The following is a 27969-nucleotide window of genomic DNA, read 5'->3' as shown; positions in this document are numbered from 1 at the left end:
GTAACAATTGAGTTTAACATCCAGGCATCCATGAAAACGCAATTTATGACATTTAACGGAGTTAAAAGTTAGCAGGAAGTTAGCTCGCTAGCTTCTATCTAAAGACAATATAGCATGTCCTGACTGCGGGGTTTTGGAAACAAATTCAAACGTACAGCTCTGTTATCACTTCCAACATAAATGAAGACAGAAAACTAAACAGCAGTGACGTTTGTAGGGTTACTGAAGTTTGGCTAGCTGGTATATAATCATGTGCTACGTGACCGCTAGCGACACAGTTATGTTAGCATAATATAAACAAGCTAACTTTTTTTCCACTCGATAAAAGTTAACGTGAGTGTTCTCGGTGGTCAGGAACAAATGTAATCGCATGGCAGGATGCTGTAAAAGGACCAAACTTCAGCCAGGAGAACAACTGAGATAATCCATCCACAATACGAGGTTAGTCATTCATATACTGCTGCATGGGCTGGGCTGTAGTTACATCTTAAGGTTTTAAAAACTGAGCTTAAATAAATGATTAGCGGTAATAAAAGCCGAGGGAGGTCAACAGTGATCACTGACTGTTTTAGGAGCTTTTTGAGATTAAATAGAAGAAAATACAAAACATTAAACATGTTAACAACACAAAAGCCATATTAAATGCAGACTACTTTAGGCCCGGAAGTAGGATTCATCACGTCATCACTTAACAATTTTCCGAAAACTTGACCTCTGACCTTGAGGCGGCTGATCCCATAACACACTCATACAGTGTACACATAAACTGAGATTAGGAGTATTTGTAATTGACTGACTCTGTGGCACACAGATTACACAAACTGGCTTGTAGGGGATCAAAAATGCACAAATTAATTTTTCAATCAACTTCAAGTAACTTTAATCTTTCCGAGTTTTTTGAGATTCCGTCTCTCTCCATTAAACTGAAATTATTATAAAGAACTATTAGACTACAGAAGTAAAAGACTATTCATTTCATAAAAATTCAACAGGGGATCGAATAATTATTTCTCCCATCAAAGTCACATCAAAGTAGAAGCAAGTGTACATGAAAGTTACATGAATAAGATCCAGCCTGGGATGTTCACTAGTGACCAGCTGTCGATTTTAACAAGTGAACAGTGTTTCCCTGTTTCCACGTGTCAGGACGTACCTGTTCACAGTTGTCTGTTTAAATGAAATATGAAGCAAACAAAAAGATAAAGTTAGAGACCCACGGGCATTCAGATTTCAGGGAAGCAAACAGCATCAAACAAGGTGCGTCTCAGGAAGAAACATCAAATTAAAGAGCTTAATTAGGTTTGAGATAAAGATCCCTCTATGTGACCTAAAACAAATGATATTAAATAAATATATTTCATTATGTATTTCATGTATTTCATTTCAGTGATAAAAAAATAAGATTTCAGTACATGCCTGGTTTATGCTGCTAGCACGCTCGTCTTACAGCAACGGTGGCTCAGAGTTATGACGTTTTATTATTTAAACTGCTGAAAAAAATCAGTTTTTTCTCTGGAATTATTGACTTTATCATCATGTTGGAAAACAAAACTGTGAAACTTGTGATTTCAGTGTGAAACGTTGCTTCATGTCTACGCTGTACCAACAAATAACATCTCCTGTCTTCATGCAGTGTCCCTCCTACTGTCCTATATTCTTGTATTGTGCGCTGCTGTACTGCTGGCCTGGTGAAATATTTATCCTCTTTGCGTTCAGCTCTGCAGCAAATCCTCGTGCCTTTTGATAAAAGAAGAGCGAGCGCTCCCGGTCTATTATGAAGTTGTGGTAGATGGTGGCGAGTTGGGTGCACAGCTGCAACTGAGACTTTTTGTTGCCCAGATCCATGGCTGCAGCGAGAGCTAAGTGGTAGTATCCAGCAGCATCAAAAGGGTCCTGTCGAGGCAGGATTTCAGTTTAGGCATATCGCCGATCCACATTTTATTGTTTAAAATACAGAAAACAACCCACATCTATGATCCAGTGCATTACCTTCAGATCAGTGAATATAATGTCTCCCAGTGTTTGGTACAGCCTCACGTAATACAGTGGCTCCTCATCGAACTGCAGAGGTGTTGGGCAGAGGGTCAGGGTCTTCAGGTAATAGTGCTCAGCCAGTTCATACTGTTTCAGACAGTGGTACAGTGAGCCCAGACGGTGGCACGCCACTCGCTCATTCAGACGCTCACCTACATGTACACAGTTCATTTGGTTTTAGCACAGGACGTAAAGTCAGCATGTAAGCCAGTGATACGTTTTCATAGCAGCAAACTTTGGAGTCTAACCATACCTGCTGTTCACAGCTGTCATGATCTAATTTGTCATTACACACCCCAAAATTACTAAAACCAAAAGAAGACATTAGAATTTTATCGTCAGTATATTAATAGATTAATAAGAAAAAAATACTGCAAACAGCAAGTAAATTACATTAAAAATGAAAATGTTTGTTTGACTGTTAGGATGTTCTCTGTATTATTTTAAAGTCTTTATCTCACAATTCAAAGTACCTCGAGGCGACTCAGGTCATACTGGAGATAATGGAAATACTAGGCAAACTAATGTTTAGAGCAGCGGTCCCCAACCCCCGGGCCTCGGACCGGTACCGGTCCGTGAGTCGTTTGGTACCAGGCCGCGAGAGTTGAGGCTCAGGTGTGAAATGTATGGTTTTCAGGGTTTTTATCGGTTTTCAGCGTTATTTTGTTATCGTTTTTATCGTTTACTTTTTTCCTTGGTCTTTTCACGTGTGTTCTTCTTTTTTCCGGTGCCGGTACTAGTTTTATTTTGTTGTATTTATCCGCGACACCTTAAAGGCCGGTCCGTGAAAATATTATCGGGCATAAACCGGTCCGTGGCACAAAAAAGGTTGGAGACCGCTGGTTTAGAACACTATAGAAAAGTTAATGTTGAAAAGGAAAATGCAATCGTTGAAGGCAGCTTATCTAAAATAACAGCTGATACTGTTGTGGGCAGTGCGAAGCAGCTTAACTGGATTCAGGCTCTGGGATTTGTGGATGCACAAAGCACCACAAAAAAGCTACAAAACAAAGTTAGCAAATAACCGACTAACACTCTTACTTTGAGTGGCAATAGACAGGAACAGAAAACACTAGTAAGCAATAATTGAGTGCTGAGGAAACCCTTGGTCGAGTGTCTATTCGAAGTTACCTGTAGGACAAATGGAAACCCCTTACATATGTACAGTTTGTAAAACTGTTAATGTTACCGCTCCGACATGCCATTAATTATCCAAAGTGTTTTTAAAAATAGTTAATTTATGTTCTGTGTTATGTAGGTTAGCAATCAATGACAGTACAGGTACACACTGGGTACTACTAACAACTCCAAAACCTGAATATTTTAAGTCAGCATCAGCACCTGATGAGCCTGAAAAAAGGGGACCGGTGTTCTGAGAATCCATCCTACCTGACAAACCATCCTACCCGCTGTTTCTACGCATGCGCACAACACGAAATTCAGTGGCGAACCATCCTACCTTTGTGAATGTGATGTACAAGCATACTTTAACAGCTATAATTAACTGGCAAATCATCCTACCTTTGTTAATATGAGCTAGAAGCATAATTTTACAGCGAGAATTCAGTGGCAAATCATCTTACCTTTGTTAATAAGACCTAGAAACATACTCTGACGGGTAAAATTACGTGCCAAACCATGCTACCTTTGTGAATGTTACCTACAAGCATACTTTAACGGGTAAAATGAAGTGGCAAACCGTCCTGGCTTTATGAATGTGAGCTACAAGCATACTCTGATGGGCACAGTTACGTGGCAAACCATCATACCTACTTACATTTGTGCTGGAATTACTCTGTGACAGCAGAAATGTGCATAAACTACTTACGGTAGGACGTTTTGCCAAAGTAGGACGTTTTATCAGAACACCGGGTGAAGCTGCATCTTTAAAGTGCTTTTAATTATAGTAGCAGTAGTTTTGAAAAGTACAGAGAATACACTTTGGTCCAGTGTTGACACACTTCATGAAAGACAAAAGATGGAAACGACTTTGGTGTGTGCTGGTTTTGCTCACCCAGACTCTTACTGATGTCAGCTGCAACGTGAGCAAACTCCACTGCTTCCCCATACAGCTTGAGACAGAACATCACTTCAGTGAGCTTATTGCACAACCTCAGTCTACTGTGAAGGCTGCTGCTCTTCACTGCGATTGGCAGAGCACGGTCCTACATGGAACGAACATAAAAATACAGCCATTTAATTATGATAATTATAGTTTTTTCTAAGCTTTTATTAGTTTGCACCACTTTTGGAGAAATTACAGTAATATCATCATAGCACAATAATGCTGAAAAAGTTTTAACAAACATGGATAAATAATCTAATCCTACATAAGAATGACTGAAATCAAGAGTACTATGACATTATTCTAATATGAAGTACCCTGTAGAAGATGACAGCCTTGTCCCTGTCCCGGCAGCTGTCGAAGAAAATGTCTCCTGCGGTTTCAAGAAGCTTCAAGATAAAGCTTGTGTCTCCTGTGCTCAAAGCTACATCCTGAGCTGCCTGAAAACACCAGAAATACAGGATTTCAGTGCATGATAAACGAATTTCATTTTGGCCAAAGCTGAAATCGCTAAAATTGTGAAGATTGCTCTTTCGTCCACACATTTTCTTTGCTGATTATCTGACTTAAGAGTTGTGGTAAGTGGAGTAATTCTTTTATAGTACTTTTCTACTCTGCGCAGACCCAGGACACACTGGTGAGATTACATCTCTTTATTGGCCTGGCTGTTATCCCCATAACCTGACCCAGAATAAGTGGAAGAAGATGAATGGATGGATTGAATTTGAGAGATATTCATGATCTCTGACATAGTTTTCAATGTAAACTTGCAAAATTCTGAGAATGATAAAAGTTTAAGACAACACCAAAGTTCCACATATATGGCTACAAATGAAAACACTGGTATCAGACCTGAACATAAATGTCCACCAGTTCAATCTGGCCCAGCAGCTGGTAGATCTTCCCGGCTTGTAGCCAGCCATATGCTTCCTTCTCCTTGCAGCCCAGGTCAATGAAAATACCCAGACTGGTCTTGGTGTAGTCAAGAGCAGCTCGGTACGCCCTGAAACAATTCAAAGATAACTTTTTTAAAGGTCTACAGTGGTCCCAGTGTTAATTTGATTCCATTCAATTTTATTTACTATACACAACAACAGTTGTCTCAAAGCACCTTACACTATAAGGTAAACCCTACAATATTAGAAAAAATCATCACAATCATACAGCCACCTATGAGCAAGCACTTAGTGACAGTGGGAAAAAACTATTTTTATATACTCTTTCTATCTGACAATCACATGCATTCATATTCTGATGCATCAGAGAGCAACTTGGGCAACTTGGCATGCAGACTGGATCATTCGGCAAACGAACCAGCAACCTTCTGATTAGTAGGTGACCTGCTCTAGCACCTGAGTTATAGCTACCACAGGTTAAGTATACGCTAAATGACAGGGGAACATGTTGAAAACAGCCCCACCAAGGCTGGAGATGGAACAACACTGGAAGATCACATGGAGGAGGAAACAAGACATAACAATGCTAAATGGCTAGTGGAGCTAATAGCAGACCACAGCAACCTCCCTGAACAAGATCCAGTAACCACAGCGGCAGACATCCAAAACAGAGTCTCAAGGATGAAGAGTTGGACAGCATCAGACCCTGACATGACTCAAGCCTACTGGCTAAAGAAGCTAACTGTACTCCATGAGTGCTTGGTAGCCCAAATGAACCAGTTGCTAACGAATGAGACACACCCAAAATGGCTAACTGAAGGCTGGACAGTCCTGCTGGATCCCCAAAAAGGGACCACTCCCAGCGAACTTCCAGCCAATAACCTGCCTCAGTACTATTCATTATAGCTGCTGTCAGGCATCATAGCGGCTAAGATGAACAGGCACATGACATACCCAGACACAGAAAGGGACTGGCAAAAACACCGGAGGACAAGCACCTGCTACTGGTAGATAGAGCAGTTGTACGAGATTGTAAGATCAGACTGACCAACCTGTGCACTACCTGGATTGACTACAAGAAAGTCTGGTCATGGGATGCCTCACACATGGATCCTTGAATTTGTAGAACTATACAAGATCAACCAAGAGCCTTCATCAGGAATTCAATGGGGATGTGGCGAACAACACTTCAAGCCAACTGATACAGTCATACAAACTGGCGATGGCTAACCAACCAAATATAGTAGTGGTGGAGAAGCAGAATAAGACAACCATGGTCCCTGTGGTCATCGGAGAACTCGGGGCAGTGGCCCCCTAAGCTAGGCGAATGGCTCCAGCAGATTCCAGGAATGACATCCGAGATCTCTGTCCAGAAGAGCTAAGTCTTAGGAACAGCTAAGATACTGCACAGGACCCTCAAGCTCCCAGACCTCTGGCAGAGGACCCGAACTTGAAGGATAAAAGAGGAGCGAGCGGTGTGAAATTAGTGAAAATGTGAAAATAGATCCCTTTGAGTTCTGTAGAATGAAAAAGCTAAATAAAAATATCCGAAACCAGCACTGGGCAAAATACATTTAGCACTGTGAAAGTAACATGACAGGAGTGTTTAAAATTCTTCTCAAAGAAAGGTCTGGAATAATCAGGCCTCGTCTTATCATAAAGACCTCAATAGAGCACTTCACTCTCAAACTGCTGGAGCCTTCATCTTTTAGTCCCGATCTGATCTAAACCACAAAACAACACTGCACTTTGCTACTGCATAAAAGGTAAGTGAATGTCATATTCCAGTCATACTGCGATTCTACATGCACATACTGTTCTGTGCCAATAGAAAGGTAGATCTGGCTGATTGCTTCCAGTGCTTCTCCCTCCTGTTCTCTGTATCCGGTGCGTCTCAGCAGCTGGACTTGGTGCTGACTGTAGATGATCCACTGAACCTGGTTTGGAACCTTACACTCATACAGACGACACAGACATCGTGTTACACTGAGCTCATCTGGCGAAGTGACAGAGAGAAAAAAGGACAGTTTTAACTCAGAATATAAGATACTGCTATGGTTATGTGACATTCATACTTACACTCTAACAAGTTAGCATTGATTGCCAGAAGCAGAGCCCACTCATAGCATCCTTTCCCATAGTCCAGCTGCTGTTGCTTCACATAATACTTTCCCAGCTCCATCAATACGGGGATAAAGTTTTCCACATTGCTTTCTTCACTGAGCTCAGAGAAAAGCTGAACTGCCTCAGACAGATGCCTCTCTGCTAGTGTTTTTGCTCCAGCCTTCAGACACAACAACCCTTTATGAAGATGAGAAAGAGTCATAACATAGTTGGAACGAAACATTTATGCACAGTAGGATATTCTAGCTTACCTAGATTGGCCTGAGCTACAGCCCCGTTTGGCATATCTTCAAACTCTTGGCAGATGTCAATAGCAGCCTGGTAGCTCTCTGCTGCCCTCCGAACATCACCCATACATCGAAGGGCCACGCCCCGCATGTTGAGAACCACACCTTTGTATTGCATTAAAGAAATTTACTTTAACATTTAAGAAATGCCTGTTTGCTAAATCTTTATCCCACAGTACACTCCACATAGTTTTATTAATCAGTCGGAGGTCTGAGTCTTTCTAAAGGTGACCACTGTCTTTAGTTACAAGTTTCAGCTTTATGTAATCTACAGGGTGGGCCATTTATATGGATACACTGTAATAACATGGGAATGGTTGGTGATATTAAAGTCCTGTTTGTGGCACATTAGTATATGTGAGGGGGCAAAACCCTCAAGATGGGTGGTGACCATGGTGGCCATTTAGAAGTCGGCCATCTTGGATACAACTTTTGTTTTTTTCAATAGGAAGAGGGCCATGTGACACATCAAACTTATTGGTAATGTCACAAGAAAAACAATGGTGTGCTTGGTTTCAACGTAACTTTATTATTTCATGAGTTATTTACAAGTTTCTCTTCGTTCACAGATGGGTGGTCTCGTAGGGTGTCTTGCATCGAAATCTGCTGCAATGACCCGGTTACTGCGTTCACCAGATATCAACACAATTTCCATCCACTCCTCACGTGTTAACCTCTTCGACATGTCAATGGCTGTGAACAAAGTTGTATCCAAGATGGCCGACTTCTAAATGGCCACCATGGTCACCAGCCATCTTGAGAAGTTTGCCCCCTCACATATACTAATGTGCCACAAACAGGACTTTAATATCACCAACCATTCCCATGTTATTACGGTGTATCCATATAAATGGCCCACCCTGTATATAACAAAAGGAGTTAGTCAAGATCCCAGATACCAAAGTAGTTATATGTGCAAAGCTGTGGTTAAACTCTGATGTAACTCTGAATAAAGATGTGGAAGAGAGGCAGAGGTTAATAATAGCTAATCATTAAATGCTGAGTGATGCATAAGTGTGAAGCAGAAACACTCCTAGGCCAATTACTAAGGAAGGATTCAGGGTCACCTGATCCAGTTCTAACTAAACAGAAGTACAAAGGGTGTCATTTTAGATGAACTTTTCAGGGACAGTCTGATAATAATGAATTACAGTAGTGCAGCCTGGAAGTAAGGAAAGCATGAACTCATTTATCAGCATCACTCTGAGACAGGATATTTCTAATTTTAGAGATGTTGCGCAAATGGAAGAAAGTTATACATATTTAATACATGAATTAACGGACAAATCCTGGTCGAAAATGACTCCAAAATTCTTACTGTTACTGGAGGCCAACGTGACAACATCCCGAGTAAGCATCTGGTTAGACATGTTTCAGATATTTTTAGTACAAAAACCTGAGTTTGATCTGAATTTAGAAGCAGGAAATTAGAGCTCATCCAGGTCTTTATGTCTTCAAGATATTCCTAAAGTTTAAGTTTAAGTTGTGTGTTATCTGCCTTTGAGATAGACCTTGGTTTATAACTACATTTAAGAGTGTGAAACAGCAGATTACAACTTTGAAATATGAGCTGCAGTTTTTAAAACAAAGTATAGTTTGAAGACAAAATGAAAAACTCCCCTCAAAGCCTTCAGCTAATCCAAAATGCTGCAGCAAGAGTCCTGACAGGGACTAGAAAGAGAGAGCAGATTTCTCCTGTTTTGGCTTCCCTTCATTGGCTTCCTGTTAAATCCAGAATTCAAAATCCTGCTCCTCACATACAAGGTCTTAAATAATCAGGCCCCATCTTATCTTAATGACCTTGTAGTACCATATCACCCTATTAGAGCACTTCGCTCCCGCTCTGCAGGCCTACTTGTTGTTCCTAGAGTATTTAAAAGTAGAATGGGAGGGAGAGCCTTCAGTTTTCAGGCCCCTCTTCTGTGGAACCAGCTTCCAGTTTGGATTCAGGAGACAGACACTATCTCTACTTTCAAGATTAGGCTTCAAACTTTCCTTTTTGCTAAAGCATATAGTTAGGGCTGGACCAGGTGACCCTGAATCCTCCCTTCGTTATGCTGCAATAGATGTAGGCTGCCGGGGGATTCCCATGATGCATCGGGTTTTTCCTTTCCAGTCACCTTTCTCACTCAGTATGTATTAATAGACCTCTCTGCATTGAATCATATCTGTTATTAACCTCTGTCTCTCTTCCACAGCATGTCTTTATCCTGTCTTCCTTCTCTCACCCCAACCAATCACAGCAGATGGCCCCGCCCCTCCCTGAGCCTGGTTCTGCCGGAGGTTTCTTCCTGTTAAAAGGGAGTTTTTCCTTCCCACTGTCACCAAAGTGCTGCTCATAGGGGGTCATATGATTGTTGGGTTTTTCTCTGTATCTATGAAGCGCCTTGAGGCGACTTTTGTTGTGATTTGGCGCTATATAAATAAAATTGAATTGAATTGAATTGAATTGAAAAAGCTAATTAATATTTTAGAAATGAAAGCTCAGGAAGAGACGGTCCATACAGATCTGGGATCAAAAATATAAAAAGCAAGTAAAATATGACATCACTTCCTGTTCATCAGCTTTACAGTGAACTTGCTATAAAGGACATATTTGTAGAAGCAAATCTTAAACTTTTATGAGGCTCAGCCTGAAGGTCATCTGTGCAAATTTGGGTGAAAACTAAAAAACACTTTTTAATGCGATTTATAGAAGCACCCTCACCTTCCTGAGGAGTTGTGCAGTGTTCGGGAATCGAAGCCAGGATTGATTCCAGTATGTCCAAAGCAACTGCAGGCTGACTGTTGTCGATGTGAAGCCACGCCAGCCAGATGAGAAAACCTTTTCTTTCTGAAACAGAGACGCAAACTTGCCTCGAAGGACTGTTGTTGATGAGAGCCTGCATATGGCAAATCGCATGTCCCGTCATCTTGTGTTTGCAATAGAGTTGGCAAAGACAAACAGTGAGGTGGTGGCTCAAAATTTGGTAATGGTTTCTCTCTCTACTTTGGAGCTTTGGAAAAGTGAGAGCTTTGCGCAAATATGGAGCCATCTGAGGTGGAACGGGGGTTTGTTGTTCAGCGACACTGTCCAAAAGTAATACCATACTGCCAAGACAGTCAGAGAGCGTGGCAGAGGGCAGCAGAGAAGCTCTCCTGACTGAACTGGCACTGAGGTGGGGACGGTGAAGTTCACTGTAAAGCTTTCCCAGTGCCAGATATCCATGACTGGGAGAGATCCTCCATGGTCTTTGAGCTTCATCCCAAAGAATGAGTAGCCTTTCCAGATAAGGAACAACCTGAGCTCCCGTAGCAGAAGTCCAGTGGTGCTTTGCCAATAGCAGACAAGCCCGGGCTTCTGCCACTTTGTTGTGAGAGAGGATAGCTTTCTTGAGCATGTATTTAAGAGAAGAGTTGTCCTCTAAGCTTTTCAGACAATCTGGGATTCCTATTAGTAAGGCAACAAGTCGTTCTGTCACAGCAAAGAAACTTTCTGTATTTTTCTGCAAAAGATATATTGCAGCAAGGTTGGAGAAGATGCTGGCCAACAGCCTGAGGTCTGTGAAGCCTTCTCTTGGGACACTGAGAGTTTCCTCAAAATAAACCTGGGCTTGATTGAACTTTGACCTACCTACGCAGAGCTTCCCCAACAGGAAGCATAAACGAGTTTGTGACCAGAAAAGGTGTTTCTTCCTGGCGGTCTCCCTGGCAACACCCAGAAAGGAAATCAGTTCATCCTCATCACAGTGACCAGTGAAAGTGGAGGAGGCCAGTTTTTCAGAACTCAGTCCATACAGAATGCCAAACTCGACTTTGTAGTCTCGGCCGTCCAAAAAAGATAAGAGTGGAATCAATGTGTTTTTGTTCCCGTCAACTGGTTGGACCACGAAAGAGGGAAGTTTGGGGCTTTTTGCCTCTGCAGCCTGGCCCGATTCCTCTAGGGTCTCCCTCTTGGTTACGGTGTAATGAGGGGTCGACTGTTTGTCTTGATCAAGAAACCTGTGAATGTTTGTCTTGAACTCTTTCTGTTCAGACTCAACTTTTCTTGAAGAGCTGGCTGCAAAAGAATAATGAGAGAGACAATAATGATGGCATGCACAGGAGGCCAGTTAGTAAAGAAATGCTAATGTCATACTTACGTGATGTTTTTTTCTCAGACTCCTGATAAGTGACCATATCTAAGATTGAACAACAGCTATTATGAGAATGTGAACGTGTAAACAACAAAATCCTCAGTAACTGGTAAATAAATGCTCAGAAACAAAACTTGGTGCAAATTATATACACAAATGTACTTTATACTTGTCTTTGAACCTTTATTTATACAAAACGGTAACGACAGAGAACTGCATGCATCCAAAACAAGCGAGAAGTTGGACTGTGGCCACAAAAGTCTTGAAATTCATAGACACAAAGAAATGCCATAAAATTATTATATGCACGGTGATCTAACTGCAACTCAAACACAACCATAACCACAGCAGTGGCAGTTTACAGTAATCTGAATTATTTTAGTCATGCTAGCAGCAAGATTTCACAGATGGCACAGATGTTGGTGCGCAGGCTGTAATGTTTACGTAACGTTTTTAGCCTTTTCATCAAATGCCACCAACACGTCAAGAATTTCCATTTAATAAGTAATAATTTGGAGGATTGCAATTTTTCATGTCCCTAATTCATACAACCACCTCAATATGCTTGTAGATTTTGCCTCCATGAACTCATCAATGGAAGTTAAGCAATGCTGACAGCAGCACTTACAGGTCTTCATGTTGGACCTGGATGGCGGTTCTTTGTCAGGTTTCTATTCTTGCCATTTCTCCCAGATGTCTGTGAAGGTTCTCAGTCATCCAGGTCATTGTAGTCTAAGGAGCTTGGAAAGAAAAGTGTCTGGACTTCTTTAAGTTACTTGAAGACGTTTCACCTCTCATCCGAGAAGCTTCTTCAGTTCTAAGGTTCACTCCCCACCATTTGACCTTAGAACTGAAGAAGCTTCTTGGATGAGAGGTGAAACGTCTTCAAGTAACTTAAAGAAGTCCAGACGCTTTTCTTTACAAGCTCCTTAGACCATTTCTCCCAGAGCCACAAACTTTGGCACACTAAACAACCTGTTGTTGGGCTGAGTTCACTTATTTGTGTCAAAATGTCTCAGACACAACCAATTGTAATATCTTACAACTTTTAATGTATAACCTACTACCAAACAACTACCTATCTTGCAATTTGGTGACCTAGATCTGCTCCATCGTTTAATACTTGTTACATGTTACAGCTGATCCTGTCTGGTCTTTTTTCCATAATCTTGCTGACATACAGACAAAATACTAATTGCACAGTCTTTATTATTAGTCATCCAACAATCACTAGCTAGCTTGCTAAACCAAAATATGGTATTTACAGCAAATAATATTAGACCAGAATGTAAGCATTGGTACTATGAGCATCGGTAGGTATCGGTAAGCTGTTTTCCTTTTCTTTCTCACCTAGTTTGTAATTATGCCCAATATCATTATGAGATTTTTTCTTCAATATGGCGATTGATTCTTCGATGACTTTTTCCTCTTGCAGACTCGAGAAAATCCAATCCTCTTCATCTAAAAAAATCTCTGCAGAGCTGGAGTGGTGTCAGAGAAGAAAACAGGTACACATTGTCATCATCTCAACCTAAAATGGTGTAATACAATATAACTGTATACTGTATCGGCTGTTACACTCACTCGTAAGCGTCAGTGGACGGTTTTACCAAGCTTGTCCTGACCAGACCTATTTCTCCTGTTGCTTCCTTCTTCCCCGTGAACCAATCAAAACAAGGCACCAAAAATCCCACAATCGTGATGGGATCACCAGGTGACACGCTCAGCTCGTCGGGGCCCTCAGCATCATACTCCTTTTTAGCTAGACAGGTTCCTCTGGCTAAACAGAGGAGACACTACATGAAGATAGTCCCAAACTGTGAGAGAGGTTTCTGTAGCAACAAGTATCTCTGAAAACTGGAAAATCAACTGTTATTGTAAACTCTATTTCCATATGTCAAACTAATGCATATTTGCCCAAATGTAATCAATGGCCAACTGTTACATCACCAAACCCAATACATACAAAGTGTTAAGCATGCCACCTGACTGCTTTGTGTAAAGCTGGGTGAAGGGGGGGATTATTGTCTGGGGTTGCTTTTCAGGAGGGGCTTCAGCATACCGACACATTTTGGACAATTTCATGCTCCCAACTTTGTGGGAACAGTTTGCAGATGGCCATTTCTGTTTCAAAATGACTGTGCACCAGTGCACAAAGCCCAATAAATGGTGTGGAAGAACTTGACTGGCCTGCACAGAGTCCTGACCTCAATCCAACAGAACACCTTTGGGATGAATTGGAGGCGATACTGTAAGCCAGGCTCTAGTTGTAGCCCTAGTCCTAGCACAGTGACCTCAAGGCTAGACTGGAAATGATTATATGAGATAAATGAACGTAACTGAAGTTAACATAACGCAAACACTTACCAAAGTGCAGAGGGAAGTCACAGGTAGATTTCCCATCACCTATTAAAATGCTTTCTGCACACGATTTGAGAAACCACCTGTGGACAGATGGGATTATCTGACCTCATTTACAGTGCTTCATGTTCACATCAAAGTTACTATGAGACTGCTTAAGGTCCACACGGGCCTTTATGTGGCTGTAACTCACTGATGGAAAGGGATGACTGGCTCCAGAGCAGGTCTGGGTGCAGTGCCCCGCGCTCCATCAGCCAGACAGAGAACAGTCCACCCTGAGCCTAGGAAGGGAGGCTCGAACTGGGCTATGTCTCCCTGCTCCAAGTACAGGTCTCCTCCAGAGGTTGAACTGTCAAACATCTGGCTGGCACTGCAACTGGCAAACAATGAACCTAACAACAAAGAGAGTGAGCAGGCTAAGTTTACTTATATAATGACAGTAAAACAGCAACAGCGACAAAAAGTTCTTAGCGACATTATTGCACGAACTGACTGGCTCCTGCTGTTGTCTACATTATGAGGGCTAGAAATGTCCAACAGCGGGAGAGAGAGAAAACATTTTGTCGTGGAAAACTGCAACAGCCTGAGCTGGAGCTTTGAGATCAGCTGACTAATATTCACTCACCTGCATTTATTGCTGAACATTAACTGTAAATAAACACACTGAGCTTGATCTTCCAAACTGGCCTCCTGAGCCCACCTGATCTCCTCAGCTATGACAGTACGTTCGGGCCATAAATTAAATAAGCGGACCCATGAGTAAATTGCCCCCCCCCCCAAAAAAAAAAGGAATATCATGGGTAGGGATGGGTACCGGTATCCGGTGCCATGATGGCACCGGTTCTGACATAAACGGTAGTAACCAGACCGAAAAACAGCGCACATTTCGGTGCTTTATTTCGGTGCTTTTTTTTCCTGAGCTGTGATACACTTTAGATTCTAGCCAATCATTTTACGTTTCCGAGGATAGTAGGCGGGCCCAGGTACGTACGTTCTTTTAGAGCAGAGCTGCAGATTAAAAACGCCCAAGGCGAAGTGGTCAAAAGTCTGGCTGTACTTCACAGCAAAAGATGCAAACTCAGCAGCCTGCAACAAGTGCTTTAAGGTGATACTGTGATACTGTGCAAAGGAGGTAACACCTCAAATCCGATGAAACACCTGGCGACGCATGGCGGGTTCTTTTTAGCCGAGAAATGCACCATATTTGATAGCTTGCTGAGAGACCTCACACCGTGCACATCTACTGCGGGTGGGTTGCCTGTTATCGGACCCGGAGCCCTGCTAGTGTAGCAGAAATGATGAGGATGATGATGGAAGCAGCAGCTGTTCTTCTCTGCCTGAGTAGCTTAATGTTGTTCGTGTGTAATTTACGTTGAGTAGGCTAACCACATTATTACATTAATGCATGTAAGGTGAACTAGCAAACATCATCATAGCTACATGTCTTCTTGTTTGATGGCAGATACTCCCTTCACCCTGGCCAAAAAGGCTAAAATGACCAAAGAAAAAGTGGAAAACAGTTAAACATGAGAGGTTTTTGGACAAAGTTTGTGTTTTTTCCATTGTTTAAGCACTGCTTCCAGCCAAGAGTGATACCATATATGCCCTATAGCTGCAGAAAAGGCTAACATTGTTATCTTTTTACAAAAAAACAGCTGAACATGAGAGATTTTTGGAGCAATTTTGTGTTCTCCATTCTTTAAGCACCGGTTTGAGCACCGTTTAAGCACCGGCACCGTTTCAAAAGTACCGGTTTGGCACCGGTATCGGATAAAACCTAAACGATACCCATCCCTAATCATGGGTTCCTATACTGTTTGGTATAGGAATGATACAGGTATGGTTGGTCCTTTAAATAAATGGACCTCAGTCAGGCTGCTTGTGAAATTATTTCTCAGAACAAGTTTATATTAGTCCTTTAAATTCACTACACAACATGCCTGCATATAAAATGATGTTGCGTTTGGTGTGAGTTGGAATTATCAGCATACAAACATATGTAACTCATTTAAATAGTTAATTTATACTTTCACTCGTCTAAGATTTTACCAGGTAAATGCACACCTTTGTTACTAATTTACAGTTTCCTGATATCATGTCTAATCACCTTCTAAAATGATATTTTAGTGCCAACCTTCTTGTAGGAGGATGCCTCTGTAGAAAAGGTTAAGTGTTTCCTCCTGAATGGTCACCTCAATAGCAAAGTCATCCTTCGAAGAACTGAGCCAGAACGTCTGCTCTAGCAGTAGGTTCTCCATACAATGGCGCAGGAAACCTGGAGGAGAGGAGGATGTTCACAGAAGGCAGTGTGAGGTATTTGGATAAGATGTACCACAAAACATGCAGTGTGGAACAACCAAACACACTCCACTAATCCAACACCTTTAGCAACAATAACTTGAAGTTTATGTATTAATTTAAAAGGAGGAATTTTATCCTCATCTCTACAACATCTACATCATCTTTTGTCTGTTTATTGAGGTTAACAGGTGTTTGTTTATGTCCAACTCTCTTAAGTTCTTGTCACAGTATTTCAGTTGGGTTTGGATTTTGAATGGGACACTACAACACCTCGTTTTTTTCCTTCTTCAGTCATTCGGTTGTAGATTTGTTGGCGTTCTTGGACTCATTGTCCAAGCTATAGCCTCCAAACAGAGTCCCTCACACTCGACTTCACACAGAACAGTCTGTCTGTTTTCTACTGTCTCCAGTTATCCAACTTCAATTGTCATTAGCAGTGTTGGTCAAGTTACTTGAAAAAAGTAATCAGTAACTAATTACTGATTACTTCCCCCCAAAAGTAATCCCGTTATTTTACTGATTACTTATTTTCAAAAGTAATTAATTACTTAGTTACTTTTAAAAACACGATTTACAACCTGAATAGGTGATAAAGTGATAGATCTTTCAGCCCAATTCTACTTTTTCTGCATAATCATCATACAAAATGTAATCAAATGAAAAAGTCTCTTTTTTTAAAACTTGTTTCATTAGTTTTAATCTTTTAACTTTACTTATCAAGCAAAATTTTTATTATCTGCAACATTCTGTGACTGGAAGAAATTAGTTTAACATTTAAACCTATTTTCTGCACATTCCAGCACAAATTTTTTTTTTTGTGTGTGTTTACACTCACTCTTTCAAATAGATGCAAGTAAAACACAGCAGAAAATAAATAAAGTCAAAGACTAGCGGTCCTGTTGCTCTATTTTCACCTGTAAAGCAGGAGTGGGGTAGGCGGAGGTTTACCCTGGTGCAGGTGTGCCGCAGCGGTCAGTGGAAGAATCTGTGAGTTTCTCTGTGAGTTTCCCATTTCGTGGTAGCTACTTGGTGCTTGCTCGGAAGTTTAGGGGTTTTTTTGCTGTAAAAAGAAGTTTTCTTCCCACGAACAATGGACACTAATGTTTTTGTCACTTTTTATGGAATCAAACTCAAAGTAAGGTCAGTACATCCACGCTTTAAACGCTACATCCTCATACTCTCTCCCGCACTCGATATATGATCCACTGTTGATCTGCACACAGCTGTTGTCACGAACGTCGCACTCGCTTACGTCACTGTCATGAGACATTCTCGCAAAAAATCACGGTTTTAGTAACGCAGTAACGCAGCGTTCCTACGGGAAAGTAACAGTAATCTCATTACCGTTTTTGCAATAGTAATCCCTTACTTTACTCGTTACTTGAAAAAAGTAATCAGATTCAGTTCATGAAGAAGCTGAAGAAGCTTCTCGGATGAGAGGTGAAACGTCTTCAAGCAACTTAAAGAACTCCAGACGCTTTTCTTTGCAAGCTCCTTAGATGACATTACATATACTTCCACCTGGTTCTTATATAATGCTTTTCTACTCTTCTGAGCGCTTCACACAACTTTGTGCATTCACCCAATTACACCAGCACATTTTTTTCTGTTTTCTAACATTCACACATTCATACTCTGATGGATGCATCGGAGATTTGGTATTAGTATCTTGCCCAAGACAAGCAGACTAGGGAAAGCCAGGAATTGAACCGCCAACCTTCCGATCAGTAGATGACCGCCTCTACCTTCTGAGCTACAGGTGTAGCTACAGGTACAGCTCAGGCGGAGCCACGCTACAGTGTACTCCATACCTATTTTGTAATATGTGGTGAACTTCCATATGTCTTCAAACGTTGCGAACATCACATAAATGGCTTTTCTTTCACTGTTGATGGAGATGAGATGGGCGGACAGCTCCTGAAGAAAACAGAAAACAGGGTTGATAATGAAGTTTCTTAACTGTCCATCTGATCCAATTATCATTTGATTGCTCACATTTAACAAACTGATACATAATGAATGTCATTTAAACATCAAACTGAAGGTTTTGAAAGCCAATTTTCATGTCTCAGTAAAATGCATTTTACAGTTTTACAGCAGTAACAGGAAGTACAGCAGAAAAATGAGCTGTGGCAGCACAACAAGAAGAGAAGAGTTAATATTTAACTGAAATGTGCTCCAATAATGTTTCACAGCTCAAGCCATAGAAACTCTAAAGACCATCACTTTCCAGATGTTTTTCAAGTATGAGACAGAGAGTGAGCAACACCACATGAAGATAAACAAACTTCAGAATAAGTATTTAAAAAATAAACAAAACCGGCAGAATACATATATGATGATGATCTGCCCACTGACCACAATCACATGGCTGCCAATGCACACAAATGACATCAAAACACAACACAGTGAAAAGAACACAAATGTCTGTTTTCTGTGGAGGTCCATAACACCCACTCACCATCTCTCAACCAACCTTTGTTTTCACCGGGGCGCTGCGACACCGAGCCTAGGATCACTGTAGTGACCCTAATATCACGGCAGAGCTGTCAGGAAGTGTTTGAACTCTTTCAATTAAAATGGTCGAGGAGTTACAGATGTTTAAAAGATGTTGTGAAACACCTGTCTGACACCAGTGACAGGGTACGCTTTAGAGGGTTCAACTCCTGATCAGTTTGTCTGAAACCTCCTCAGATGGCCACTCTCAGCTTTTCCTCCTCAATCACCACTTAAATAAAAAATCCTTGTTTTCATTTTTTACATTTGTAGTACAAACACATGCTTTGTAGAATATGAGGCTGCACAATGAGCAGAATATAAAGTATTTAAAATGAATTTAATATTAATCTATTTAACAGCAATGGGGACAATTTTCTGCTGAATAATTATTTTTACTTTTGATAAACAGTTATTTATTTGTAAAAAGTGTTTGGAATCATGTATGATTTCCGTTCCACTTCTCACTTTGTGTTGGTCTTTCACGTGGAATTCCAATAAAATTGATTCATGTTTGTGGCTGTAACGTGACAAAATGTTTACCATTTACCAAAATGTGGAAAAGTTCAAGGGGGCCGAATACTTTTGAAAGCCACTGTATTAAATGGTAAATGGCCTGTATTTGTATAGCGCTTTACTAGTCCCTAAGGACCCCAAAGCGCTTTACACATCCAGTCATCCACCCATTCACACACTGGTGATGGCAGCTACATTGTAGCCACAGCCACCCTGGGGCGCAATGACAGAGGCGAAGCTGCCGGACACTGGCGCCACCGGGCCCTCTGGCCAACACCAGTAGGCAACGGGTGAAGTGTCTTGCCCAAGGACACAACAACCGAGACTGTCCGAGCCGGGGCTCGAACCGGCAACCTTCCGATTACAAGGCGAACGCCCAACTCTTGAGCCACGGTCGCCCCACGTATTAAAGAAATATGAGTAGGGAAAGCCATAAATCTACAGAAAATATAGTTTCAATACCAAAAATGTTTGCCCCCTTTCATATTTAACAAAACTGTCTCTCTCTTTGCAGGCCGATTGTGGCCCCTCAAGTAAAAACAGCTGTTATACTATACCATACATACTGCAGCGCTGCTGGCATTTCAGATGGAGTTAATAAAGTACTGTACGAAGATATGTTTAAATGTTAAAGCTTTAATCTAAAGCACTTTAGGTGGTCAGTAAGAATATTCCCTCTGAAACATGAACGGTATGGGTGTCAAGCATGCACAGGCATCACTGGCAGACTGTCTCCGGCCATTTCCATGGAATTCCCACAGAATCCTGGAGCTGAGCTCGCAAAGTGTCGGCGGCCTCAAAAGCCAATCCCTGCTGAATTCTAGACTGGGAACTGTTGCAGCCACACATCCCTTGATTAGGATAAAATGTTTCAGCACAGAATATCAGTAGTGAGGTTTTGGAGTCTCAACCTAAACTAAAGGAGCGCCCCCCTCAGGTAAAATTCAACATTTCATAACCTCTTTGTACCAAAAGGTTTATCAGTTGGCGGCTCCTTAGAGACAAAGTGCTGCCACCCCTGCTGCTACGTCAAGCCGTACATTCCACACTCCATGAGGAAGGAAACAGAAATCGGCTTAGGAGCAGTGCCTACCATGAGCACTCCAGGTACTCGTTCACTGCTCCCTCCTCCCAACAAAAAGTATAAAGAAGACCTTTTTTTCTCCACACTGTAAGCTGTGTGATGGCCAACAATGTTCTCCATGTTCACATTCATGTTCAACACCTTATAGCTTCTGTGATGGGCAGGCCAGAAGACAGTTGCCTTCCTGGGATACTTCACTCACTTTTAAGTTTTCAATACACAAAAAACAAACTAAGGAAAATATATTTATTGCATTGTTATCGATTCATGGAGGAACTTTGTGTTGGAGCACATATATAATGGACTAAAATACTCAATAGAAGGCTTTTGTGTGTGTCTGTGTGTTATTAGTCAGGAGTTATACCTTAAATAGGGTATTGACCTCGGAGCTGTCAGCCTCCAGCATGCACAGTTTCCCTCTCAGCATTTCCTGTGACTTTTCATCTGCAGGAAGATGGTCTGGACCCCTGACCACATCCAGCAGTACAGGAAGAGCTAAACACACAACACACACTTAATATAGACGCGTCAGACAAGACTATGAGGGAATCAACTCTAATGTGCTGATTTCATAGCTTTCCTGTTCTGACTGGACAACCTAGATTGTAATGAAAATAAAATCAGCTAAAAAAATGTATCTGTTGACCAATTATTTCATATTTTATTAAATGAGTTTATGCCTCCTTGAATTTACATATATGGCTGTGTGGTGTCTGTTAAAGACATACCACACAACATGTTTTCAACCATGTATAAAAACAAGGGTAAACAGCACAAAATGAATAATTAGAAAAATACAGTGTTATAAATGAAAGTCATTATTAATCTCCATATTCAAGATGGTGCAGCTGATAGCAGCCTGAATACTGCTCAGTGCTACTTTTCCTGCTTGTGTTTATCTGTTCAGTTTTCAGCTCTACCGTCCTGTTCACACATACATCAACAAAACAAGTAATCAGGTTGTTTTTTTTTTTAAATAAAACTTTACCCTGTCTTTCATCCATCTGGAGAATTCTGCAAAACTATTCTGCAGCTCTCAACAAGATTAGGAGATGCCTTCCGATCGTACATTGGCTGGTCCATGCTTCTTTCATTTCACCCAGCGAATGTTCAGCCCTGTGCCTCAATGATGTCTGGCTGGGTGAACATGTCCCCAACAGCTCACTATATCTACCAGGCTTTCAACTGCAATACAGAGCTTTCTCGGAAAGCGAAGGGAGGCACAATCATTTCCATATAAACTGTTTCCATATACGCTTCAATCTACAAATAGGTTTCCGGCCAAATTCCAAAACTGAACCCAAGGAGATCTCATAAAATGAGTGCTCTTGGTTAGCTTTGATCTGGTATGGCTAAAACCTCTATTAGGCCTCTATTACAATAGAAGATCAATAGAAGATCAACTCACATGGGCTAAAATACAAACTGCCAGTGAGTTCACTGGAAATAAAATCATCCAATGATGAGCTAATGATGAAACTAAGTGTCTCTCTCACAGTTTAATAAGTGACTGAAAAGGAACTTGTGGGTTCAAGGTATAAACCACTTTAAAATCTTTCATAGTTTTCTACTGAGGTCACTTCAGTTTTACGGTTAGATTATTTCCTGTAATACTCAGGGATCAAAGTACCACTAAAAGCAATAGGATTTGTTAGGGTGATTTGTCTTCCTCCTAAAATGTTTTATCATGCATTTTTAAACAAACACATAATAGATCATGGGGAAACTTGAAACCTGGACCCTCCGTAGCCGCTTACCAAGATCAGAACACCATGGCAGCGGTGATCAGTGAGATGACTATAAGATGAACAGCCACAAGGAGCAGTACCCACCATGGAGGAAGAGACTAGAGGCCAAGATCAAGGTAGCACAACTAATGGAGTTGCAGAAAGGTGCCTAAGAAGCACAGAAAACTGTCTACACCTGAGGCCTTGAAGACACCCAAGCAAAGACTACCAGCCTTGGACAGCTGCTTGAAGAGGTATACGCAGAGAAGTAGAAGGCAGGAAAATAAACCATCTATTCTGCACAGAACCATCCAAGGTGTACTCTCAGTAGGGAACAATATGAGAACAGCACCACCAAGGCTGGAGACGGAGCAGCACTGGAAAAGATTACGGGAGAAGGATGCAAACCATAATAACAATGCTCAGTGGCTAGTGGATCTAAGAGCAGACCACAGCAACCTCCCTGAACAGGATCCAGTAACCATCATAGTGGCAGATATCCAGCTGGTAGTCAATGAGAGACACCCAGAATGGCTAACCAAAGGTCCAAGATTCCTGATCCCCAGGGAACCCCAGAAATAATCGGTCTCATCCAACTACCGGCCAATAACCTTCCTCAGTACCACGTGGAAGTTCCTGTCAGGCAGGTTAAGAAAAACAGGCACATGGCTCAATACATAAGCGGGGAAGAGAAACGAATTGACAGGAATACCAGAGAACCGAAACACCAGGTACTGATAGACAGAGCAAGACTGTAAGACTAGGCTGACCAACCTGGGCACTGCCTGGATTGATTACAAGAAGGCTCATGACTCAATGCCATACACCTGGATACTGGAATGCCTAGGATTGTCCAAGAACAACAGGACCTTAAAAGCCTTCATCAGGAAGTCGATGGGGATGGACATTAGAGACCAACTTCAAGCCCATAGCACAAGCGCAGGATCTATCAAAGAGATGCCCTGTCCCCACTACTGTTCTGGATAGGCCTGAACCCCCTCAGTGAGATCATGGAAAAGAGTGGCTATGGTTACCGACTATGGATGGAACAATCCTGTACATGGACATCAAGCTGTATGCCAAGATTGAACGAGACATCGATCACACGAGTACCTCAGGAAGATGGCCATGGACAGCTGCGTGCTCAGTGAATACCTCAAGCAGCAGAAACCCAATAAAGACGAGCAAAAGGAGGTACCATCGTGGAAGGACAGGCCCCTGCACGGTATGTAAAGGAAGTGGCTGACATCCAGAAATCCTACCAGTGGCTGGACAAAGCTGGACCGAAAGACAGCACAGAGGCACTAATCATGGCAGCACAGGAACAAGCTCTGAGCACAAGATCCATAGAGGCTGGGGTCTATCACAGCAGGCAAGACCCCAGGTGCAGGCTGTGCAAAGATGCTCTGAGATAATACATCACATAGCAGCAGGGTGCAAGACGCACAGAAACATGTGTGCTGAACATGGCCTCGTAGTCTCAAGGTCAAATCGGGAGAGTAGGGTGGTCGAGAATGGCCGAACTAAGATCCTGTGGGACTTCCAGATACAGACGGCCAAAATGGTGGCTAACCAACTGGACATAGTAGTGGTAGACAAACAGTAGAAGACAGCTGTAGTGATTGACGCAGTGATACCAAATGACAAAAAAATCAGAAAGAAGGAAAACAAGAAGCTGGAGAAGTGCCAAGAGCTCAGAGAAGAGCTCGAGAAGATGTGGAGGGTGAAGGTAAATCCCAGGAACAACATCGGAGATCTCTGTCCAGAAGAGTGCAGTCCTAGGAAGAGCTAAGAAACTGCGCTGGACCCTCAAACTCCCAGGGCTCTGTAAGAGGACCCGAGCTTGAAGGATAAAATGTCGCCTGCAGGGGCGAGCAGGGAATTTTGTATTTAGTCAGCCACTGTTAACCTATTAGCAATGTGACTGTGCATCAAGGTTTTACCAGGACCTTTACCAAGGCTGTCTAGCCTCTAGTACCTGTTAATGGCTATTTTGTAATGACCATATGAGCTACACCTGACCCAGACAGGCATTCTCAGCTCCACATCTCAGAGTTTGCTGAATGAAACAATAGATAGGTGAGCCTTACTCCCAAGTGGAATTCTTACAGGAGGGGAAAACGTCTTTGACAATGCAGTGATGATGTGATATTAAAAAATAGCCATTAACATGCAAGTTATTCTAGTAGTTCATAAGAAGATAGAAGACCTACTAACCAGTATAAGAATAGTAAACTACTCTGATTCAACTCTACTTTGATCACATCATAGATAAGCAACTTCATCACTGATACAGCAACACTCACGTTTACTTGTAGCGTTAACCAATCATCTGTCAAGAAAGTACTTACTGTAACTTGACTTGCATTGTAACACTGAAAATTTTGGGGAAAAAACGTGTGATAGTTGTGATAGTCTCTAGTAACGCTCTTGAAATGTGGAATTTCCAAGTATTTCAATGAATGTTCATAATTGGTGAGCAATCACCAATTTTATATATTATATATATAATTAGTTAAAGATGGTTTGACAGCATTAAATTGGAATTGATAAACTCACCTATTGGGAGGTTTTCCTCATACGCTGACAGAGTTCCCTTCAGACTCACAGCATCTCCAGACAAACCATGCACTGCTAAAAACAAAGTGTTTTTTTTACATTTTACCATTATACAATCATTTGTTAATAACCTGTGAAGGATAAAGCATAATTACAGATGTGCAAATGATATCTAAAATACAGAAGACCTTTACAGTTGGATTTATCTGATAATTTGGTCAGTCACGCAAAATTAATTTGTTAAACTTCATATTTAACTAACAATATTTAATGAACAATTGAAGTTGTTTGCTCAAAGTAATTAAATGTTTAGCTATCGAATAATATTGTGAAATAGCAAACAACTGTTTATTTAATAAAATGCTTGAAGTTTGCATAATAAGTCTCGAAATAACTGAATATAACTAAATACAACACTCAATTACTAAATTACTCTACAAATATCCAGTGACTCTTTTCAATAATACATCTGAGAGGGGATTCATATTTTTATTAGTTGCTATGGTTAGGACTTTTGCACACAAAACATTTAAAATGTGGTGTTTTGTTCTACATGTAGCTACCTAACAGTTCATTCAAGCCTGCAAATCCTGCACATGAAACATTAGTTGAATAATCAACTAGCCAACAGAACTTCAGCACCACTCTTTTACAATTTAAACCATTTTTGGTGGAAAAAATAATCACTGAATGCAGTTGGACACAAAATGTCTGTGTAGGTTCTCAGTCATCCAGGTTCTGGTTATCTAAGGAGGAAGGGAAAGCGACTGGACTTCTTTAAGCTTCCTGAAGAAATGGTGAGGATGTATTTAAATGGAACAACACTGTCATTCCTTATGCAGCAGGTAGAAACTTATCAAACCTCTGCTTATAATGACCCACAGCCTTTTTCACACCTTGGCTGTGTGACGAGGCACATGACCAGTAGTGAGTCAACACCCTCAGGGACAACTCCCACTAGGGCTTAAATACCTGGGCTCTACCATTTAGTTTTAGAACTGAAGATGCTTCTGGGATGAGAGGTTGAACGCTTCATGTAACTGGACGTCTTTAGGAAACTTAAACAAGTCCAGTCGCTTTGCTTTCCAAGCTCGTTGGATTGGACACAAAATCCTTAAAAATAAAAGTACCTAAACCAACAGTACAATTCTGCTTTTATATGTTAATGTGTGACTTATTGCAATTTCATGATCTCATGTACAATCAGCGACAGAAGGAAATTTTCTTCATTAAAACGCTACTTTTACTTCTAAATATAATTTTTTTTAGTGACAATGAGTATCTGAACTTAACTTTAACAGAATACGATGTTAGACAGATATTTTTACTTAAGTCACACAGTCAGCTGGTTTAAAACAGATAATTTGCTTATATAAACAGAAAACAACAAAACAAAACTTGTAAAATTTTCTTTAAGTTTCAGGCTTTCGCAGAATTACTGTGAAAAAACAATATAAAACGCATCTGCTAATTTGTAGCGAACAGCAGCATGAGAAGGATCTCACTTATTACCCATTCCGCTCGACCGCTGTAGTATCTCCGTCATATGCCGGTACTGCTGGACGTCAGTGGAAAGCTGTCTCCGGTACTTGTGGCTCCAAGAATCCCGCTCCGACCGGGCTGACATTTCCAAGGCAGCTGCGCAACGTCCTCTGCGACCAGTCAGCAGCACAGCATCACATGCCTGTGCGCGACGCACCTGGTAAACTCACAGTGAGGGACACTGGCTCGCTTTCCCTTTTCAAAGTAAAAGTCTTCAAAAGTTTGACTTAGTGAGCCTGTAGGTCAATACGAACGAGTCCGAATTAACATACTACTACTAATAAATATAAATAAATATAAATAAATCCTTCTGATTTTACTGTAGAATTGGGTGCAAATGTCTTTTGTGTATGTGTTTGTGGTGTGTTTTATGGGTAATACAATAAACAGCATGTTGACCTTGATGTAAGCAAAGAGGGAGATCTTTGTTTCATTGTTTGCTTACTTCCCTTTTCTCATATTGTTATTATTTACATTTATAAATATATCACCTATACACATTTAAAATATTTTTTCACTTAATGTCATATATAACCTAATTAACGGTATATTATATTATTACATTTTTCAATTAATATTAAGGTCAACATTTAACAAAGTATACTGATTATACCATAGCAACTTTTATTATGACGTTAGATGTGGATTATTTCCTGTGTTGGTTCGGTGAGCTCTACACTGACGTACATAGTAGTGAAAAGGCTGTCGCTTTATTTCAGTTTTTCTTTTTATTATAAATGCTGCCACTTGTTTATCTGCACACCGATAACCAGAACAATTCAGTTACGTTTCTGTGATTGAACATGGAAAGGTTGTACAGTTAAAATTAAATTGCGTAGACTTCACGTTAATAATCACCCAGTGAGCAGCTGAGTCACATGATGTTATTAAATCACTCTTTGCTTTGTCCCTACCTCTACCCCAAAGGATATGCATTTTTTGGAGATGAACACATTTATTCCAAACATTTTCCATCAACCTTTTCTCTCTGTTTGCTTGCACGTGGGTTTGACTTGAGTATTTTTCCTCGTTAACATCCCAGGAAAAGACTCAGCACTTCCTTTCCTCCAGTCAGTTCCTCTGTCAGCTCAGAATTGCAGCCAACTAGCAGCAGCGTTGTAGAAACACAAGAACTGTCACAGTCATGAAATCACGACACATAAAGTCATACACATTCTGCAAGTCTTGCAAATGTACTGCCATATAATACTTCAGCTCTTTTTATTGTACTCACTAGTAGTCAGATAAAGTACTATGTCAGCAACATGTGACCCTTAAATTCTCTTTTATGGTAAACTGACTAGTTGTTACTCAAGCACTCAAAGCACCTTATGCAGCTAGTTTCATTCACGCACAAGCAAACTGTCAAAGTGCTGTCTAACATTCATGCTACGATGAATGCAACACATCTGCAGCAACCTGGGTTGAGTATCTTGCCTGGAACTGACGCACCAACCTTCCAATTAGCAGATCAGCTGCTCTGCCTCCTGAGCCACAGCTACCTCACAGACAGTTGGACAGATTTTGACTGGTATTTCTTTATTAAATGCCAATTAAAACAAGAATGACTTAAAAATGACAGCGAAATGATACGTGAATAAAATTAAAGGTGACCACAGAACACGCTTAGTTACAGTTGTGGTCAAAAGTTTACATACACTTGTAAAGAATATAAGATAATGGCTCTACCGAGGGTCCCGTTATTTCTAAAACTCTGATTTTTCTCTGATAGAATGATTGCAACAGATACTTTGTCTCAAAAAACATTCATGAAGTTTGGTTCTTTTACGACTTTATTTTGGGTTAACAGAAAAAGGTGATCACATCTGCTGGGTCAAAATTATACATAAAGCAGTGCTAAT

The 27969-nt window shown here is 41.0% G+C and overlaps 1 protein-coding gene across 1 annotated transcript; it reads right to left on the bottom strand.

The window, feature by feature from the left end:
- Positions 1-1440: 1440 nt before the first annotated feature.
- sh3tc1 (SH3 domain and tetratricopeptide repeats 1) lies at positions 1441-26233 on the bottom strand. Its single transcript, XM_087839428.1, has 19 exons — positions 26078-26233; positions 24566-24640; positions 20644-20774; positions 17995-18100; positions 16017-16157; positions 14076-14274; positions 13889-13965; positions 13106-13301; positions 12872-13002; positions 11528-11566; positions 10114-11445; positions 7371-7511; positions 7075-7296; positions 6811-6991; positions 4952-5102; positions 4417-4539; positions 4049-4199; positions 1990-2186; positions 1441-1893 (listed from the first exon to the last, which is right to left on the bottom strand). The coding sequence occupies exons 1-19, from the start codon at positions 26190-26192 to the stop codon at positions 1642-1644; spliced, it is 3960 nt and encodes a 1319-aa protein (XP_087695554.1). The 5' UTR covers positions 26193-26233; the 3' UTR covers positions 1441-1641.
- Positions 26234-27969: the final 1736 nt, after the last annotated feature.

Source organism: Neolamprologus brichardi, chromosome 3 (assembly GCF_056152115.1).
Source record: "Neolamprologus brichardi isolate AB-2024 chromosome 3, ASM5615211v1, whole genome shotgun sequence".
NCBI lineage: Eukaryota > Metazoa > Chordata > Actinopteri > Cichliformes > Cichlidae > Neolamprologus > Neolamprologus brichardi.
The sequence above is the reverse complement of the archived record's forward strand: the minus strand, read 5'-3'. Positions and strand labels throughout refer to the sequence as shown.